At 35.0% G+C, this 22418-nt stretch overlaps 1 protein-coding gene across 22 annotated transcripts in view; it reads left to right on the top strand.

Moving 5' to 3' along the window:
* CCSER2 (coiled-coil serine rich protein 2) overlaps positions 1–22418 on the top strand; it is a 190554-nt gene that overhangs the window by 147833 nt on the left and 20303 nt on the right. For 20 of the 22 annotated variants that reach the window (XR_008911921.1, XM_007478046.2, XM_056797333.1 and 17 more), the window contains 3 exons: positions 5983–6069; positions 8688–8774; positions 15722–15811. Coding sequence is in view for 21 of the 22 variants with exons in the window: in XM_007478046.2 (XP_007478108.2) it covers positions 5983–6069; positions 8688–8774; positions 15722–15811 (264 nt within the window). In the remaining variant the exon portion in view is untranslated. The remainder of the gene's footprint in view (positions 1–5982; positions 6070–8687; positions 8775–15721; positions 15812–22418) is intronic. The other 2 variants (XM_056797325.1, XM_056797339.1) reach the window with 1 other exon arrangement.

The following is a 22418-nucleotide window of genomic DNA, read 5'->3' as shown; positions in this document are numbered from 1 at the left end:
AATTTCTCTATTAGCGGTTTGGAACTTTTTTTCTATATGGCTATTGATAGGTTGAGTTTCTTCCACCAAAAGCTATTTATTCATATTTGACCATTTATCATTTGTGGAATGGCTTTTATTTCTATAAGTTTCACTCAGGTTCCTGTGTTTCTTAGAAATGAGAATTAGAAAAACTAGCTGTAAAGATTTCCCCTCAATTTCCTACTTTTCCAATTCTAGCTTCATTATTTTTATTTGTTGCAACGACTCTCTTAACTTTATGAAATCCAAAATTGTCCATTTTACCTCTTATGGACCTCTCTCATTTGGTCATGAACTGTTCTTTCCATAGATCTGACAATTTTTTTTTTCCATTCTCTAATTTACTTATATCACCCTTTATATCTAACTCTTGTACTTATTTTGAGTTTAGCTTGATATACAATGTAAGATGTTGGTCTATACCTAGATTCTGCCAGACTACTCTCCAATTTTCCCAACAATTTTTGTTGAACAGTGAGTTCTTACCCCAAAACACAGGCTTTTGAGTTTATTAAAAAACAAAGGTTATTATGTATTTTTGTTCTAGTTTCTTGTGTATGTATTCTGTTCCATTAATCAACTTCTTTATTTATTACCCAGTACAAAATTATTTTTATGATTACATCTTTGGAGTGTCATTTGAGATCAGATACTGCTAAGCCTATGACTTAAAGTTTTCAATCGCAAATAGAGAGAGGTTTGTTATTGAGGGAAAATAGAAAAGAGAAGGGCACAGTGGATAGTGTTGGACTTGAAATCAAGACTTGTTAGATTCCTGCCTCAGACATTCACTAGCTGTGTGATACTGGACAAATTACTTAATCTCTCCCAGCCTCAATTTCCTCATCTGTAAAAAGGGGACAATAATATCACCTACTTCACAAGATTGTTATGAGATCAAATGACATAACATGAAACTCCTTCTGCAAACCTTAAAGCACTATATAAATGCTGTTATTGTTGTTGCCATCATCAGTGTTGTGCTTATCATTGTTGCTATTCTACAGCATTTTTATATTTTTTTCCTTATAATGGAGATGGGGAACTAGAAGGAGGAATATTAGAAAAGAAAGATAGTGCCACAGCATCCCTTTTTAATTTGTTGAAGTCAGTAATTAAAAGTGGTTTCTTGATTAAGTAATGGAAACTCCTGATTCTGGGAACAGAACTAGATTCCAAAACTGATTCTGGCAGCTCATGATTATGTTTAAAATATATGTATATTTCATAGTCTGGAAGGTCCTATAATAGTTCTGCTACATGGCTTTATGTGTTATCTATACTAGTAGTTTAATTTTGTTATGTATTTCATGCAGCTACATATTAATAAAATGGTTTTCACTCTTTCCCACTATGTGGATGAAAGGCATTTTCTTAGAAATGAGAAGGCAAATATAATAATTTTTTGTAATACACAGTGATAGAAAAACATATCTACTGTACAAAGTTTTCAAATCAACATTGGGTATTTGAAATTGACTAAAAATTTTAAAACATCCTACAAATATTAGACTAAAAGTGAACTAGTAAAATCCACTAGTCTACTTTTAAGATGTTATAAAAGCCCTAAAAAAAAAAATATGTAGGCATATGGCTGCCCATACAGATAGTTCCAAGACCATTGGAATGATATTAACATTCTATGTGTGGGTTTCAGATTGCTTCATGGTTTCTTTCAATGACAAATTTAAAAGTCATGAATATATTTGAGGGCCACTCTTAAGAAACAACTATAGTGATTGTGAAATTCTAGTTGACTCAATTCTGAATTCCACAGACGAAAACTTGACTGTATGGATTCAGTGCCAGAATATCTAAAAGCCTCTTCTGTGTGATTGCTACCATAGTGCCTGGAATGCAGTGCCCTCATTGTGGGTAGGGCAGGGCCATTGTATTATTTGTCAAATTGCAAAAAGGTAGCTACAGCTCAGAGTACGACTGTTGCAGTATTTCCTAGGAGCACTCAGGATGTAAAATTAGTTTCTCATTAGCAGAATCTAAGAATTTGTTCCATTGAAGTAGTATGTGTATAGTTTTTGTTTCAAGTACTTCCTTAGTGTATCCTAACCAAAGTATGTTTACAGTAGATGTTATAGTATTAGAAAAATAGAAAACCCCTCCAACTTCAAATCCAAAGAACTCCAATCCCCAAAGAAAACTTGATTCAAAATTGGAGCCAAAAAAAAAATAATTTTGCAGCTATTTTGAAAAACCAGTTATCCAGACCCTTTATTTATCTAAAATATGAAGGATCAGGAAAAAAATGGGAAAGGTCTTTGTTCCCTCAAAGACAGGTCACAAAATCTAGGTACTTGATTTTTAGGAAGAAGCAGTCACTCAGAGTTCAAGGGTAGCACATTAGAAGGGAATATTATAATTGCCAGTGGCAGACCTTCTGAAATAAGATTCATCAACTTAACCAGGAAAAAGAAGGTGAGATAGGAGCAGTGAGTGGACAAAAGTATGAAATGGAGACACAAGAATTCAACTAGAGAACTAGGACCATTTCAGGAACAAGTCTTAATTAGACTTGAGATATTGCTGTATTGAAATGTATTTATTGACTCTTAACTATTAAGATTGTGCTTAGAAAACCAGTTTTATTTTATAAAAGATTTTTTATCAAAAACGACTTAAAGGGAGGCAACTAAGTGGCTCTGTGAATTGAGCCAGGCTTGGAGATGGGAGATCCTGGATTCAAATCTTCCCTCAGATACTTCTTAGCCATATGATCCTAGGCAAATCACTTAAGACTCATTCCCTATTCCTTACCACTCTTCTGCCTTGGAAGCAGTGTTTGATATTGATTTTAAGACAGAAGGCAAGAGTTAAAAAAAAAAAGATTAAGGACTTCAAAAAATTTTGGACACTTTTGGACACTTAGAAAATTATGACATTCACCTTTTTGGAAAGTCATTTTTGTTAAAAAAGTCATTTCCCAACCATAAACGAGAAATGTGTCCTTACTTATAATCCTTAACATCTGACATTGTAACCAATCTTTCTAATAACTATAAGAAAGGTCATAGAATATATTTGATGTGGTTATCAGCTTTTTGCATATTCATTCAATGTGAAATTTTTAGCTTTAAGTACTACCTAAGTACATTACTGATGTTTTTCATGTCTGTCCCCATTAATGGTACAGTAAACATAATTCTCATTTTTATGTCACTTTAAGCTTTTTTACTTCAAACGCTTTTAACAACCACCCTGTGTTATCACAGTGGTGGTGCAGTAGGGCATAAAACACAGGGCCTCAGGGCCTGACGTCAGGAAGACCTAAATTCAAATCTGACTTACTAGTCCTGTGACATTTGACAAGTCATTTAATTTATCAGCCTCAGTTTCCTCAACTGTAAAATTGAGATCATAATAGCAAGACCACCTTCCTTCGCAATTTTTTTTTCATGATTTCCCTGGATATTCTTGATCTTTTGTTCTTCCAAATGAACTTTGTTATGGTTTTTTCTTATTCATTAAAAAAGGTTTTTGGTAGTTTGATGGGTATGGCACTAAATAAGTAAATAAGTTTGGGTAGGAAGGTCATTTTTATTATGTTAGCTCATCCTACCCATGAGCAGTTAATGTTTTTCCAATTGTTTAGATCTAGTTTTAATTGTGTGGAAAGTGTTTTGTAGTTGTGTTCATATAGTTCCCATGTTTGTCTCGGCAGATAGATTCCTAAGTATTTTATATTGTCTAGGATGATTTTAAATGGAATTTCTCTTTCTAATTCTTGCTGCTTAGATGTGTTGGAGATATATAGAAATGCTGATGACTTATGTGAGTTTATTTTGAATCCTGCAACTTTGCTAAAGTTGTTGATTATTTCCACTAGCTTTTTAGTTGATTCTCTAGGGTTCTTTAAGTAGACCATCATATCATCTGCAAAGAGTGATAGCTTGGTCTTATTGCCAATTTTAATACCTTCAATTTCTTTTTCTTCTCTAATTGCTACAGCTAGTGTTTCTAGTACAATGTTAAATAATAGAAGTGATAATGGGCATCCTTGTTTCTCTCCTGATCTTATTGGGAATGCATCTAGTTTATCCCCATTGCAGATGATGTTTGCTGATAGTTTTAGATATATACTGTTTATTATTTTTAGGAAAGGACCTTCTATTCCTTTACTTTCTAGTGTTTTCAATAGGAATGAGTGTTGTATTTTGTCCAACGTTTTTTCTGTGTCCATTGAGTTAATTAAGTTATTTTTGTTGGTTTGTTTGTTGATATGGTCAATTATGTGGATGGTTTTCCCAATATTGAACCATCCTTCCATTCCTGGTATAAATCCCACCTGATCATAATGAATAACCCTAGTGATCACTTGCTGGAGTTTTTTTGCTAGTATTCTATTTAAGATTTTTGTATCTTTGTTCATTAAGGAGTTTGGTTTATAGTTTTCTTTCTCTGTGACCTGCCTGGCTTTAAAATCAGTACCATATTTGTGCCATAAAAGGAATTTGGTAGAACTCCCTCTTTGCTTGTTATGTCAAATAGTTTGTATAATATTGGGGTTACTTGTTCTTTAAATGTTTTATAGAATTCATTTGTGAATCCATCTGGTCCTGGGAATGTTTTCTTAGGGAGGTCTTTGATGGCTTGTTCAATTCCTTTTTCTGATATGGGATTATTTAAGAATTCTATTTCTTCTTCTGTTAATCTAGGCAATTTATATTTTTGTAAATATTCATCCATTTCACCTAGATTGCCATATTTGTTGCCATATAATTGGGCAAAATAGTTTTTAGTGATTGTCTTAATTTCCTTTTCATTGGAGGTGAGGTCTCCCTTTTCATCTATGATACTATTAATTTGGTTTTCTACTTTCCTTTTGTTTATTTTTTCAAAATACCAGCTTCTAGTCTTATTTATTAGTTCAATAGTTCTTTGACTTTTGATTTTATTAATTTCTCCCTTAATATTTAGGATCTCTAATTTAGTTTTCATCTGGGGATTTTTAATTTGTTCACTTTCAAGTTTTTTTTTTTATTTTCATGTCTAATTCATTGACCTCTGCCCTCCCTAATTTGTTAATATATGAACTCAAGGATATAAATTTCCTCCTGAGTACTGCTTTGGCTGCATCCCAGAGATTTTGAAACGATGTCTCATCATTGTCATTTTCTTCAATGAAATTATTAATTGTTTCTAGGGTTTGTTTTCTTAACCAATTTTAGAGAATCATATTATTTAATTTCCAATTAATTTTTTATTTGGCTCTCCATATACCCTTACTGACTATTATTTTTATTGCATTATGATCTGAAAAGGTTGCATTTATTATTTCTGCTTTTCTGCATTTGTTTTCCATTTTCTATGCCCTTCAATCTTTGTGAATGTACCATGTGCTTCTGAAAAGAAAGGTGTATTCCTTTTTGTTGATATTTATTTTTCTCCATATATCTATTAATTCTAATTTTTCTAAGATTTCATTCACATCTCTTACATCTTTCTTATTTATTTTTTGATTTTATTTATCTAAATTTGATAGTGGTAAGTTCAGGTCTCCCACAAGTATAGTTTTACTATCTATTTCCTCTTTCAACTCCATTAGTTTCTCCTTTAGAAATTTGGAAGGTGAAGAAGGTAAAATTCAAATTGTTCTCTTTTGCCAAAGATTGGCAGCTCTATTTAAAATAAAAAAAAACAACTCATCTTTTCTCTTAGAATCAATCCTAGGTATTGGTTCTAAGGCAGAAGAGTTGTAATAGGTAGGCAATGGGGTTTAAGTGAATTTCCCAGGTCACACTGTTAAGAAGTGTTCTGAGGGCAGATTTGAACTAGGATATCCCGTCTTTAGATCTAGCTCTTTATGTACTGAGCCACCTAGCTGCCTGTAGCAGTTCTGTTTTTAAAAATCGAAAGTCTAATGAAGTACATTGCCAAAAGAAAGTTTTAGGCTTGTTTGCTAATTTCACTAATGCTTTTTTTTGTTTCTTTTTTTCTCTTGGACAGAATGATGGGAATTGCACACAAGATATTCAGTTATCATTGCCGTCAAGTCCAGAACCAGAACCAGAGGATAGGGATCAGATATATAAGGTACAATGAGTAGGGCAATTCTGTTTGTTTTAACTGTCATTTGAATAGCAGCATTGGAAGAGACCTCAGAGGTCTAGTATGCACACTGGAACAATAATTCCTGACAAGTGATGGTGTAACCCAGTGATGGCGAACCTATGGCATGGGTACCAAAAATGGCGTGCTGAGTGCTCTCTGTGGGCAGCCTCCCCCCACCCCCTCGGTCATTACTAGAAAGGCAGAGGGACTCAAACAGAACTTTTCCCTCTAGCATCAAGCCAAACAAATTGAACCTCTTTTTCATATGTTAAGATACGTAGATACAATAGAGCATATTGCCCATCCTCTACCCCAGGGAGCCTTCTCTTCAAGCTCCACATCCCCAGGTCCTTCAGCTCAATCTCACATAGCAGAATCTCAAGGAGCTTCACCATTTTGTTTGCCTTGTTCTGAATGTGCTCCAACCTGTCATTGTCCTTTCCCAGAAGTGCCCAGAATGGAATATAGAACTACAGAGAGCAGAGGACAGAGAAACATGTGTCCCCAGCCTTAGGAAAGCTCTGCTTCCTTAATGTAGCCCAAATGATAACACAATAGCTTTGATGGTTATTATATAACAATTTTTGTTTTAGCTCTTTGAAATTTCCCAGATTTTTTTCAGATTAACTTTTGGCTAGATGTGCTTTTCCTTCTTGTTATTATGAAGTTTTTATAAAAGCTTTTTTTCTAAGCTGGACAAAGAAGCTGAACTTAAATCTAAAATCCATTCTTGTAGTGTTTGATTTTCATGAATGTAAAATTGCATTTATTTATAAATTAGCTTTAAAGAAAGATAGGACAAGATGAGTTCAAGTAGTACTTTGGTTCTCAGTGCTGATTTCTTTTTTTTTTCTCATACACCTTTTTCTAGTTTAATTCTTCATGTACATTGTATAATTTGTTATAATATTACATACAGTTCCCTCTTCCATAAATTGATTAGGTTGCTCTCAAAAGACATTTAAGATCCCCACTAGCTCTAACTCTATGGTGCTATAATCTTATATTATTGTCATCTCTCAATTACTGACCCCGTTTGAAGGAAGTATTTTGAATCTAGGGATAAGCATTTATAAAATTAGAGTGCCTAAGGCTCTCATCTTATCATCTTATTTGTTATAATATGATGAATTTTCCAGTCACCTCATCTAATGAGTTTTGTCTCCCATGTCATCAATACTCTTCAAAATGCAGTGGAGACAAGCCATAGCATATGAAAATTGAATCAATTAATTGATAAACATTTATTTTGTACTTTGTGTCAGGAACTAAGCTAAAAACTATGGAGGAGGGAAAAGGGAGGGGAAAAAACAGTCCCTGCCCTTAAGGAGCTCTCAAAAGGGAGCAGAAAGAGTAAATCATTAAATCATCCATATTTTGGAAAGCATTTTAAAATTTACATTTGAATTCTAATAGATTCCATGTTGCGTCAGGCAGGATAATTCAATGTTAAGAGCTTTCAGTGACCTTAGCATTCATCTAATTGAGATATACCTTTACAAAGCACAATATTATTTCCAAGTAATTGAGACACGGCAAATTATTGAACTGGTCCTAAACAGATAATGATCAGTTTTGATTTCTTTAGTGAACTACACAGCTTTATTTTTGAGGAAATAATATTATTGAGGACAAACAGACATTTTCTTTTTTTAAATCACAATATTAAAGATGAGATTGGATTAGATGTTCTCTATATTCCTCCCTAGCTCTGAAATTCTATAAGTACATGATTACATCTTATTTTCTTCCTCTAAAATTATGTAATTAGGATGGCACAATATTAGAATGAGGTATATTTTCTTACTTAACTAGTAAGTCTGGTAAGAAAAAATTAAGAATTAGATTTCCCTTCTAAAGTAGCAAGATCTTTTCATTTGGGTTGCATTATATTGGATAATTTTAAGACTTGCATTCATCTAATGTAGTAAATTTTTTTAGATTAATGTCTAATTATCATTATTAATTAAGGGAAGTATGTTGCTATTTAAAGGTCTCAGGATTATTCAATACATAAATATTTACTATCTCTAGCATTGATATAAATATAAAGAGTATTATGAAATCTAGACTGTCATAGTCTATCCAGTGTAAAGGAAAATAATACAGTATAAATGATAAAGCATTTAAAAACATTACTCACATTTATCAAACAAATATAAATTTATTCTTGTTTATAACTGTTTGATCTAACTTTTTTAAAGCTAGGAGAAATTGAATTCAAGTTGTACTTTAGTTCTCAGTTTTTATTTCATCAATGATTTACAGTTTTATTATTGAGGAAATATGCTATGGGTTATTGCATAAATGGATCAATCTCTTAGTGTCTTGAAAAGATTTTTTTTAGTTCTTCATAGATCATTTTAGTTTCTGTGTGGTCATTGTATACTGTCATATGGAAAAAAGCTGTGAATTCAAGCTATATGGCTGATGTATACTTATTTATTCTGGCCTTGCAGAGAAGGTACTGACCTGCATGGGTAGAAGGAATTTCCTGATCAGGAAAGCTTCTTGGACCAAGGAGGTCATAGTCCTGGAGCTTCTCCCTGAAGCCCCTTCTCAGATAATTTATATTTCCTTTTTCCTGTTTTCTATGACAGAATGAAGATCTGTTAAATGAGATAAAACTCCTTAGAGAAGAATTGAAGAAGAAGGATGAGAAAATCCAGCAGTTGGAGCAGCAGCTTGTAAGTATGGCTGTGTGTATTCTAATGGAAACCTTTCCCACCAGGCAACACATTTTCCTAACTCCCCTAATTGGTTCATTCACGTGTATCTGTCATTTTATTTTTTACACTGTTGGAAACCATAATCCTGAATAGCACTGTTCTTGAGACTTTTAAATAGCAAATTTTCATTTCCTGAGATCACAGGAGTAAATGTCTATTTTCAGAAAGGGGAAGAAGGCAGGTTCTTCATATTATAATACACTTTTCCCACCAAGAACAGCCATGTCTACCTAGTCTCATTTAAGAGTTGGACAGCATGTAGATTCTGAAACTTTCATAGATTATACTTGGTTTTCAGCAAAGAATTTGACAAGGTCTTTGTATTATTATGGCCAAGATGAAATGTAGATTAGATGATACTATAGATAGATGGCTTTGGAAGTAGCTGAATGACCAGAATGAAAGAATAGTTTATTAATCTATATCAGCCTGAAGGGGAAGTCTCTGAGGTGTGCTTCAGAAGACTCTATCTTGTTCTGTTCAATATTTTATCAGTATCCAAGAAATGGCACAAAAGGACACATTTTCAAATAAGTCAAGGGGTCTGCAAAAGTGTGTGGAAGATGCAAAATCCATTTGAGGTATAGTCATTAAGAAAGGAAATACGTTACATGATAGTTTTCAATTTAACTCATTTTGCTAATGAAATTCTAAACTTTGATATTTCTCTGCTGTTAAAGAATGCAAAATACTATTAATACTTTTAAAACTTCAACACCAGGGGTCAAAGACCTAGTTGCTCTACCCTAGTCATAGCTTTGCAAATATCTAATATATTAAATGATGGAATCATTATACAAAAAGATCTTAGTATGCTAGAATGATGAAGCATACTTAATAAGGTGAAATTAATGGTAATAAATCTAAAATCCTATCCCTAGATTTAAAAAAAAGTCAAATGATTTGAACAAGTTATGACTAGACAGCAACCTGTATCTAGTGAAAAAAAAAAAGTATACATAAGGTTAACTGATACCACCTTACCTTTCCATCTTTTGCTTATTTATGCTACATTCTTTAATTGGTGCATTTGAGAATGTCCAGAGAAGGCTAGCTAAAGGACTAATTATCATGCCTTATGAGTACTGATAGCAGGAATTAGGGATGTTTAAGCCAGAAGAGAGCACACTTAGGAAGGGATATGCTGATTAACTCCAGATAGTTGAAGGGCTCTTGTGTAGAAGGGTTTGGCTTCTATTCTTCTTGGCCCCAGAAGCCAAAACTGGAAGCAATGGGTATTTATAAAGAAAAATGTCTTAATAATTAGAGCTATATAGAAGTAGAATGAACTTTTTCTTGAGGTAGTTAGTTCATTTGGAAGTCTTCAAGCAAAGGATAGGTCACTACTTGTGGTGAATATTATAGAAAGGTTTCTTGTTGAGTTGTGAGTTAGATTTAACCACAAGCTGGTAAATGTTTAACCTGCTCTGAGTGGAAAAATAGATGTGTGCAAGATACACTTTAAGTTTAATCTGTGTTATTGACATTTTGTCCATTGATTTCTTAAGTCAAACTTGAAGCCTATGGGTTTGGACCCAGCCCTGCTTTTGTAGTATTCGCAAGCTAAGAATTTTTAAATAAAGTTTTATTGTATTTAAAAATGTAAAAACCATTCTTATTTCATGACAAATACAAGTCTGGGTGATTTGGTGCTCAGAGTGTAGTTGGCTGGTTCAAGCCGGCCCCAGCATATTCCTGGACTAGATGACCCTTGAAAGCTCTCTTCCACTTCTCATGTGTTTGTGGTTTTATGATTTAGCACTCAGAAAACTCTGGTTCATCATTAGGAATTGTACAATAGTAGGCTAAAATTCTTCCTCTTCTTAATTGGATGTGAGAAAAATTATCTGTTAAAGTTCCTTATTACTGAATTAATTTTCATCAGGAACTAGATCTAGGATTAAAGGCTGATTTAAGAGTCATACATACTCTTAGGTAAGGAAAACAGACACAAGACTTAAGAGATGAAAGGGAACTTGGAGTTCATTTAGGCCTCATACCTGAATAGGAATCTGTTCTACAAAATCAATGGGAAATGATCATCTAGGCTTTCTTCAAATATATCTACTGAGAGGAAACCCACTTCTTTTCAAGGTGTTTTCTGCTTTTGGATAAACTTCATCGTAAGGATTCATTTTGCAACTCTTTATTTCTGACTCTCTTCTGCCTTGGCCAAACAATGTTTTAATTCCTCTTCCCACAGGAGAGCCATACCTGTATTGAAGACAACCATCATGACTTGATGCCCTCTCATTCTAGCCTTCCATGCTCCCTTTGTGGCCTCAATATTCTGTCTTCTCCAGGATAAACATTCCAGTTTCCTTCAATCAATCTTATATTTATGATCTTGAAGGCCATTAATCTTGTTTGCCTTCATCTGGCCACTAACTTATGTATATTTTAATGTCATAGTGGATATAGTGCTGGGCTTAGATTGACTGGCATTCAGATCCAACCTCAGATACTGCCTAGCTGTATGACCCTTTGGCAAGTCACTTAGTATCTGTCTTCCTCAGTTTCTTCAGTTGTAAAAATGGGGATTATAGTAGCAGTTACCACTTGGCTAGTGGTGAAGATCAAATGAAATCATATTTAAAGGGCTTAGTGCCTAGCATATATTAAGTGCTCAATAAATACTCTACCCCTTCCCTCTTACTAAAACATATCACTCAGAATTGAACAACTATTTTAGATGTGATCTGACCAGGGCAGAATAAAGTGAGACTGTCCTTCCTATAGTCTTGAATACTCTTTTTGAAGGGCAATGTCACATTAATCTTTTTGGCCACACATTCCAGTGACTCATATTTAATTTGCAGTTCACTTAGACCTGCACCCAACTAGAAAATGATAATACTACATCATAGAGGAAGATCTTATTTATCTCTGCAGGGAGTGGCAGTACAATAGGTGCTTAATAAATGTTTGATTGCTCTCTAAAGTTTTTGTCTGTAACTCCCTAAGGAGCCTTTCTTCCTCTTCCTTTTCCCACTATGCACACCAATGCCAGACTTAGATTCCTTGTGCATAGATCTTGTAACTTTATTCCTCAGCTCATTGCTTTTCATCATGTCTAATCAGTTGCCAAGTGCTGTTGATTTTACTTTCTTAACATCTCTTAAGAATTGGACTTCTTTAATTTTGATTTGGGCCATCATCAATCACCTTGTACCTGAACTGTTACAGAGGGTATGCTTGAGTCTCCTCTCACTCCAGTCCATCCTCCCCTTAGTTGTCAAATTGATCTTCCTAAAGTAAGTGCCATGCCCCCTACTCATTGAACTCCAGTAGCTCTCTACAACCTCCAGGATCCAAAATCAAATGATCTTTTTGGCTTTTAAATCCCTTAGCCTGGGCCCCTCATATCTTTCTAGGCTATTCCCTTCTTTTTAATGTCTAGTTACTTTGATGTTCTTCACACGTGACATTCTCTCTCCCAGCCTGCATTTTCACTGGCTGTTCCTCCTGCCTAGAATTTTCTCCTTCTTCATTTTGGTCATCCGGCTTCCCTGGATTCCTTCATATCTTGGCTGAAATCCTCCTCATTTCTGCAAGAAGGTTTTCCTAGTCCCCTTTACTGCTAGTGTCCTGTATCTGTCTTGTTTGTACATAGTTTTTGCATGTCATCTCAGTAGATTGGGAGCTTCTTCAAAGAGCAGGGGTTTTTGGTTTCTTTTTTCTTTTAGTCCAAAGCACTTTCCAAAATGTTTGGCATGTGATTTGGCTGCTGCCTAAGCAAAGCTCAGGCCCATTTTCATGTTTTTTTCCTTTTAAAAATGTTATTTTCTTACTATTAACTTAATCACAAAAAGATCACCTGCAAATACATGATAGAGCATGGATGACTCACACACGGATGTCATGATCTCCCTTTTGTACACTGGTTTCTTAAGTGTGTCACAAATCCCACAGCTGTGGGATCTAGCAGCAAAATTAAAATCCATTTCTTTTCTCATTACACCAAACAGGTTCTACAAAATTAAAAACAGAAAGGAAATATCCAAAGGTATGGTTTTAGTAAAGAGAACCCCTCAGATCTGTGCTTCTTGTCTGGGCTTCTGTCTGAATTTCCTTCTGACCTCCTCTAAGTATTTTCAAAAATGTTTAAATGACTCAGGTTTTTCTGTCATCATTATTACTTCCTGCCTTCTCCTCCCACCTACCTTCCCAATCAAAAACAAAGCAAGTCAGGAAAACCTATTGTAATAAGTAGAGTCAAGCAAAACGAGTCTTCACCAGAGCCCTGGCTATAGAGGGAGGCCTTTCTGTGCCTTGAATGATCAACATATTATTTCATCCCAGGTTCTCATTATTGTTCTGTGTAGAGTTCTTATTTCTTTCAATGTTGTTATCCTTGCATAAATGGTTCTGGTTTTGTTCACTTTGCTCTGTGTCAGGACGTATGTACCAACAATTCTCTAAAGCAGTCGAGGCTCAAAAATACTTCATTACCTTCATGTACCATCATTTTTTCATCAATTTCCAAACTGATAGGTGCTTCTTGTGATCCTTTGACCTCTTCCCCTGACCCTGACCCTGGCTTAGGAAGTTTTTTTGCTTACAAGCATTCTTTCTATGCTGCCCTTCCTCTTAACATCATCCCTACTTGGTTTCCTTTTGAATTTAATGTATTTCTCCCCCAAACTCTCTGTATGTCTTCATGGCACCTGTCCTTTGTCCACTTTAGAGTGAAGTTCATCTGATGCCTGCCCAATTTCTGTACCCCATATTTGTATGTTCTTCTCTGCATACCCAAGGTATGAGAAATAGCAAGTTCCACCTTCTTCTTTCTCCTTTCCGAAATACTGGTGTATTTGTTTCCCTATCTTTTCTCGTTCCCCTCTTAAAACCCTCAGAAAGAGCCAGTCTACCTTTTAGGACTTCTGTTTCTTATGTATGTCTTTAATACCCACTGAAGACTTTAAGGTCTTAAGGAGCATTTGTTTCTTCTTCCTCTATTATAATGTTAGCACATCATTAACCCATAAAAGCAGTATCTGTTGTGATTTCTTTTTTTTTAAAGAGTCCATTGAAATTGAGTTCTTGGAAGGAAGAGGCTTAACATACTACTGTGCAGCTATTGTGCTCTGCAAATTCTCTCTCTTTCTCTTTTAATAACCCTTACCTTTTATCTTAGAATTAGCACTATGTATTGGTTCTAAGGCAGAAGAGTGGTAAGGGCTAGGCAGTGAGGGTTAAATGACTTGCCCAGGATCACACAGCTAGGAAGTGTCTAAGGACAGATTTGAGTCCAGGACTTCCTATTGCTTGGCCTGATGATCTATCCACTGAGCCATCTCTATAAATTCCCTTGCCTTGGTTCCAACCTAATTATATTGATATTCTCCTTCGTGCATACTTCACTTTAGTCAAACTGATCTATTTATCATTTCTCCAAACCTCATTATATTTTTCACCTTCATGCCCAAAATAGAATACCCTTTCAGAAGTGTAGGCACAACATTGCCTGTAATACAGTTTTTCTCAGCTGGGCTTAAACAGTTCCTATGAAGGATAAGCCTTCAAGGTCCAGTTTAAATGCCACATCTTTAACTCATGTCTTCTGTGCTAAAATCATACCTTTGGATATTTCCTTTCTGTTTTGAATTTTGTAGAACCTGTTTTGTGTAGTGAGAAAAAGACTAGATTTGAATTTTACTGCTAAGTGCCTACGTGTGCTGCAGCCTTGGAAAATCACTTTATGTGTCCTGGGCCTTAGAACATTGAAGTGAGGTGCTCAGAGATTGAATAATTTGCTCAAGGTCCCCCAAGTAGTAAGGAACAGAATGGAATTTGAACCGATGTCCATTTATTCCTAATGCAGCGCTTGTTTCCCTGCCGTGTTATCTATTTGTATAAATGTTTATTGTTTACAAAGAACATAATAAAATAATTTCTGAAACTACAAGTGATCCAATTGAGAATTTAGTAAATAATATCACTTTATGGTAACATTTTCAAATAACATTTCCCCTTTTTAGCCTCCCCAGTATGGTAGCAATTAAATCCCATTACACCGAACACAAAGGAACTATTGAAAGTCTTTAAATTGGAAATTGTTTATTAGACTTTGTACATTCTTTTGTTACATAGTGAAATTTTTCTTTTAATTTGTTTACTGTAATGAGGTTTAACTTGTACTGGGAAAATGAAAAGCTATAATTATTCTATGATCTCATTTTAACTCAGAAAAATCTTAGTCATTTGTTTAAAGCAGCAATTTAGAGACTTAATTTAATGGATTTTTCTTCTACAATTTTTCCTTCAAGGCAGGAATTTATACTCCTATTGGTCTGTTTACCTAGTTGCTATGGTCACATCCTAGCAGGGAATACCATTCTTAAGATTAACAACCATTTCTATATTGTTTTGGATTTTGTGATTATTGAGGCTGTATAATAAACTTACAAACTCAAGTCTGTACAGAGAAGCATGCTTATTAATAATTTTAATTTTATTTGGGGATACATGTGTCCTCTGGGCATGTTAATGTATAGAATTAGTTTGTAAATTAGAAGTCAGTTACCAGATAGAGCCTACCCAAGCTGAGAGTAATTTCAAACCAGTGCATGTTAACACGTTTTGAACAAGAGTACATAGAGATGAGCATATCATGTTAATTGTATAACCAGCCAAATGAATAAAGCAACTCTCCTCTAGGCAAGCTGGTTATTTTAACATCGACTATCTTTATATGTTCAAGAACAAAACCACTGTGTTTTCCCCCTTTGGGATACTGGCAAAATTGGCAGAAATTATTTTGATATGTTTCATTCTTAATCCTCAAAAGAGACTTCTATGTAGTCACTGTGAGCAGTCATCTTACGTTATGTGTGTCTATATTTATACACCAAAATGTGTATCTGTTTATTATTATGTTCATTGTTCTTTTCCTGTGTGTCTAGGCCACTAGGTGTAAATGCCACCAGAATTCTAAAGGGGAGAAGTGCACATATGCTGATAAATACACACAGACATCTTGGAGAAGAATTTCTGTGAGTAATGTGCTCATCTTTGGCTCCCTCCTGAACCACTTAGTGTTGAATTGTTACTGTTCGACTCTGATTTTTTTTTCTTTTTTATAGATTTTTGTAGTTTTTCTCCCCCTTACAATTCTTTTTTCTATTGCCCTTTAAATATGTCTATGCCTTTCAAGGCTTTCATAATGAAGTTCTATGGAAATGGATATATGTTTTTATATTGTTTCCATTTTGCGCTGATTATAACAGCCTGGGTGTATGATCTCTTTTGATCTCACATATAATAAAGTTATAATAATAGAATTTGCAAATATTTTCAAAGAGAAAAGATCATTGTGTGCTCTTTCTTCCTTGGTGATGTATGTGAGACCATGGAAGGCATGACATACATTAATTTCCTTGATGAAGCTTTTTGTACTTATTGCATTATTATAGTTACTCAACTAAATGGCAAATACTGTAAATTTGATTATATCAAGTTACATGTAGTAGGTTATCTATTCTCTGGCATGGTTAGGGAATAGGCTTTTCAGGTTAATAGCTACTGCATAGTCTTAGACACATTGTCATTTGTCAAAGATAGTACAGTATCCTTGGCAATAAAACTATACTGAGCATAATTTAGACTTTGATTATTCCAGAAACATTTTATGATGTTGAGATGCTTTAGAATCATCTCTAAGAACTCTAGCTACTAGAGTTTTCGAATACAAGGTAATAAACCAACTGTGACCATCTTGTGTTTCCTTAAGTTCATCAGGGAGATTCTTGTGTTAAGGTAGCACTGGGATTCAATGATCCCTCCTACAGAGCTCTTCATGCTTCAGGCACAGCATGATTTCATACTTAAAAAACAAAACAAAACCACTGGGTCTACTAGAGACAGAAACTTGGATTTGAATAGACTATCCTTATAGCCACTCTGTACCTCAGTTTTCTCTAAAGTGAAGGATCATTTTTGTGACAGTGCATTAATTTTGCCTCTATGCCCTGGGGGATACCATAGTATTGATTTGGGAGACTCCAAGCTAAAATCATATGGCTATGAGGGACAAAACCAAAAGCTCAGCCTGCAGGCATGAGGCAATTCTCTGGTGCTACTGACTATTCCTAAGAGAGAAAAACCCGTGGTTCCTATCTTAAGTAGAAGAAGCCACTTCTATCCTTAGTTAAACCATTAGCCTTTCATACTGATTTACTCAGCAAGCCACAAAGGTTAGGGGGTTTCTAAATTTCAGAGGCAGTAGGATGATATCTTTGAACCAGTCACTTACCTCAGGTTCCTCCTCTCTAAAATAAGAATAATATTTTCAAAAGGTTGTTGAGTTAAATTTTAAAGCTTTATATAAATTTAAATTGTTATTCTTATTTTTATTTCCCCACACATGCCAGATTATTTACAAATGTGCATATTGAGTGCTTCTCCAATGCAAACAGAGGTAGAGTTTGAATTGCTTGTTTCTCAGGGCTAGCTACCTGATTAACTATGAGTATTTCTGACAGGTTCTTCAAGAGACTTGAAAACCTCTTATCAGTTGAGACTAGTAACCAATATCCAGCATTGTCAAGGCAGGGTATACCTGTGATAATCAAGGAAACACCCTTTTCTGCATCTTGATCCAGGAACTAAGTACAGGATGAAATACCATTGCTAGATTTTTCATGCTATAACCTATCTCTAATGAGTTACCCAGTATCAAAAAGAACCTAACTTCTCCAGGCCCACCCAACAATCTTTGCATATGCATAGTTGTCTTCATTCGAGGTTGAGGTTGCCTTTCAGATACTTGAAGATCATTGTCACATCTTTCATAGAGCTTTTCCATGAAAAATAGCTCTAGCTCATTCAAGTAATCCCCAAATGGCATGAGTTCTTTTTCCTTCTGGTTGCCCTTCCTTAGACATTTCCTAGGTTATTAATGATCTCTTTAAAATATGGTTTGCATACCAATTGGGCCAGACAATGGTATTCACCATGGCACACATGATAGGGAGCCAACAACTATATTGCTCCAAATGAGAATGAATGAAAAGTGACAAGTTTGGTATTAAGCTATCATGCTTTCGTATGTTTAAATACACCAACTGGCTTTCATATGCTCATAAAAATAGTTTCCAAAATCTTATTAGGCAGGGTTAGTGGTGTCTTTGATAGCATTTTGACAGAGGCCTAGGACCAGGTTGAGGATTAGTACACAAAGTTAGATTGGAAGGTACATAAAAGCAAACATGAATGCTGTGACTTCAAGCAAGGCTTTCTAGATATGAGCATATTTTAACTCTGTAGCAGCATTCCCTTGACTGCTTTTCTGATTTGCTTTACTGAACTCACTTCTATTAGACTCACTGACTGTTACTGTTTCTGATTCCCAATCCTATTACTGTTCAAAATCTTTGAATTATCTTGTTGATGTCTCTGTGTTATGGAATTGAGACTTTGAACTATGCTGACTGGTCTTGGTAGCATTTCTTTTGTTTTTCTAAAACTCTCCCCCTGGCAGTTCTAATTGGATGTAGCAGACTGTACTTCTGTCTTAGTGCCCCTGGACGAGGTGTGGTGAGAATGAGCAGTGATCTAGGTGAAGCTGGAAAATAATAGCTTCTGGGGACAGAGTGGGACACTAATGGAAGAAATACCCTGACACCAACAGCAGCTGATCTGAGTGGATGCCCTGCCCTATACCCATGCCTACAGCTGTGAGTCCCTGGGGAAATTTATTGGACAAGTTGATGAACTTGCTTTTGATTTTCTGGTAACCTTAAGTGAGGGCGTATCTTATCGTCTCTCTACTGCCCAAGTGAAAATTGGCTTCCTGCCCAAAAATTATTGAACTACAGGGTAGCCATCATCTTTCATGACAGCTAATTGTTCCCTGCTAAAATAATTCAGATGTTTCATGGCAACTCAAGTGAATTTTTGAGTTAGGAAAGGTTGTGTTTGAAGCAAACAAAATTATATTAGAGCCTAGTAGGAATAGTCCAGAGATCCTTTGTCCCCAGTGCCTTATGTGTACAAGTTGCAGTACTTAGATAATGAATATGGGAGCTCACTCAGGGTTCACAAATTATCTACTTACTCAGTAATCATTCACAATTTCCCCCTGTATTTTTAGATTCTGTTGTCAGTTCTATTTATTGTATATTTTAGGCTTGTGTTACCAGAAAAACCTGATAGCTTGATCTCCACCCTTATCTAGACATTGTTAAATGGACAAAGCTGCCTATCTTGTACCTCATACAACACTATTCTCTGATTATATGTGTTTATGCACATAAATCATAAAATGACTGCTTATTTTAGAACAAGTTATGAAAGTAAATTTATTTTATAAATAGACTAGTCAAGGGAGATCATTTGATCCAGCACCTAAAAAGGGAGGGGTAGTTAGGATATCTTGGCAAAAATCTGTAATTTTAGGGCCTAGGCCAAGACTTGCCTATAGTTTGTGCTTCACTTGAGATGTGTTTGATTAGTGTGCCCTCAGAGCAGTAACTGCACTAAGGAGAGGGTATCATCTGAGTCATGTGGCCCTTGGGACCTGATAACTTTGCTTCTCTCACCATTTGCATGCTGATAGAATAAGAAATGTGTTTTGTATTGTCCAGATATCTATGTAGATCTTTTTTCTTTGTCAAGGAAAATTTAGCATCTCACAATAGGAAGCCATTGATTAAAAATGTTATAGTATGAGGGCAAACAAAAGGCCCTGGGATACTTTAGCAGTTTCCTTCTGAGTTAACAATAGAGAGCCATTGAAAATGTTTGAATAGGGAACTGACATGGTCACCCTTTTTGCTAGGAAGATTATTTTGGCAGCTATGTAGAAGTTGGAATGTACAAGGATTAAAAATGAACTTTGGGTTACTAGAGGAGCAATCCCCTTCCCAAAGAACTTGAACATAAGAATAACTCATAATAGTGAGATGTCTGAGTTTGGCTCGCTACATCTTCACTCAGTCGCTTGCACCTCTTCCAGCTTTAGGGCCATATGCTTGAATCCTCTTCATTCCCAGAAGCCTGGGTCTAGATTTTCTTGTTCTTTTACTCTGCTTGCAAGATTTAATAATTGCTAGTTGAACTTAATTGAGTAGAAATAGGGAAATTTGAAGGCAGAGTTGATATAGGAATGAAAGATAGTGAATTCTGTTTGGAACATGCAAACTTATTGGAGGTGCTGATGGGACATTCTGGTAGCAAGATCCAGGAGATGATTGATTATACAGTACTCAAGTTCAGTAGAGATATTAAAACTGAATATGTAGATTTGAATATCATCTGTGTAAAGATGGTCATTGATCTCTTGGAATAGGAGATCACCAAGAGGATAAGTAGGAAAAGGAGGTTCCAAAGACAGAGCTTTATATGATACAAGCAAAGAATACTGAGAAGAATTCATTCTAATATAAGGAAAACTAGGAAAGACCCATGTAACGGATTCTGAGAGAGGAGAGAAATCCAGGAGAGTAAGGAATTAATCATCACTGTCAAAAACTACACAAAACTCAAATTGGATAATGACCTAGGAAAAACCATGTAACTCTAAACTCTAAAAATGTAACTCTAAAGAATGCTAATAACTTTGGAAAGAATCATTTTAGTTGAGTGATAAGTTTAGAAGCTATATGGCAAGTTGGGAAGTGAATGAATAGTGACAAAGGATAAGAAGCTGCAAGTGGCAGTGATTTTGTATTGATGAAGAAATAACTGAAGTGTTATTGAGAAGGTCTCTACAAGTCTATAGCTTCATATATCTCAGTTTATTTACAGACCTTTCAATAATTGCATTCCCTCAAATGGTACATTCTGAAACTCACCCATGCCTTATCTTGGGTGATTATTGTCCACACATTCCCATATTTAATCCTTTTGAGAATTTACCTGACGGGCTAGAGATTTTTGTCTTTTATATTTCATGGGTACTAAAGCAATCTCTATCTACTGATTATCTCTTATTCTCAATGAATAACTGGTTCACCTCATTTTCAAATGAGGCACACACAGTATATATACATAATACAATGCTAACGATTTTTAAAAATGCTATCTTTTACTTTGCAATAAGTGTATAATAATAGCTTTCATGAAGGTATAGCTTCCATATAGATAGGAAATAGATGGAATAGCTTCCATATAGATAGGAAATAGATGTTTATGAAGCATGAAAAAGTAATTCAGATTGTATCTTTCTTAATACTTATTTTTGTTAAAATGTATTTAAATTTTTTTCATACAAAGGTAGTATTTGTCCAGAAATACAGATTTCTCTAAAATATGAAATTTATTTGATTTTTATTAAATATAGTACTGGCTCATCAAACTTAAGGATAAATTATCTGTATTGTACATATTATAGTAGTTTATAACCCAAATATTCAAATGATTAAAAAAAACTAAACTTATAGAATATTCAAACAGGAAGTAATCTTAGAAATAACTAGTCTAACCACACAGCACATTGTAGAAAAGGAAACTGACACCCAGAGAGTTTGCTTAATTTTGCTCAACGTTGCAGTTAGTGGGGGAGCTCTGTTTAGAACTTGACTCCCAGAATAGTAATGCTCTTTCCATTCTTCCTTAAATTTAATGTTTTCTTTTCAAAATTGAATAATGTGAGTAGCATAGGAGTTACAGAAAGATCACTTTGCATCCTTTAAAAATATTGTTTTAAGTCTGCTTAAGATATTATATTCTTTATAAAGCAATGCGATCCCTCTAAAAACAGTATCTGTTTGAAAGACCAGATAGTTAAAAAAAAAAATTGAGCATCTAAAGTTTACTGTTATCAGTTCATATTTTTTGAACTTTACAGCTAGAGGAGATCTTAGAGCTCATCTTATCTAGAACCCTAATTAAAGATGTGGGAACTTGAGCTCCACAATGGTTAAATGACCTCCTCAAAGTTATATAGTTCTTTAGTAGCAGATATGCAACTATATGGCAGTGCTTTTTTTTTTTTTTTTGCTAATTTCTACTCCAGTCCTCTGCATTATTCTATGTCACTCCTGCATCCCAGAGGAGTATAAGGGCCTTGGTGGGAAAATCCCCCCCCCCACACACACACACACTTTTATCCTCATTGCCTAACACTGTGCTTTGCACAATTTAATTTTTTGACCTAAACCTGTAACTTCATCAGTATGGGATACTTTTGGTGTGGAAACCTCAGAAACTTAGAGTCTTAGAAAACTTTGTGGAACATTGAGAAGCTAAATAGCTTGCTTGTAGTTATACAGCTATTTATGTCTGAGGCCAGGTCTTTTAAAATGGGTCATCTGTGCCACTACACCCCATCATCTCTTTGGACATTGTACCTATCTAATAAGTGTTTATTGAACTGAATTCAGTTCTTTTCTTCCCATTCTTACACATGCCACTTTCTTTGCCTTCAATACCTCAAGTCATTCTTGTCCTCAATCTTTCTACTTTCTATTTTTTTAAACCCTTACCTTCTATCTTAGAATCAGTACTATGTGTTGGTTCCAAGGCAGAAGAATGGTAAGGGTTAAGCAGTCTGGGTTAAGTGGCTTGGCCAGGACCAAATAATGATGCCACATTTGGACCCAGGATCTCTTGTCTCTTGACCTAGCTCTCAATCTGCTGAGCTGCCCAACTACCCACTCA

Source organism: Monodelphis domestica, chromosome 1, assembly GCF_027887165.1.
Source record: "Monodelphis domestica isolate mMonDom1 chromosome 1, mMonDom1.pri, whole genome shotgun sequence".
NCBI lineage: Eukaryota > Metazoa > Chordata > Mammalia > Didelphimorphia > Didelphidae > Monodelphis > Monodelphis domestica.
This window is presented reverse-complemented; position numbering and strand designations above follow the sequence as displayed.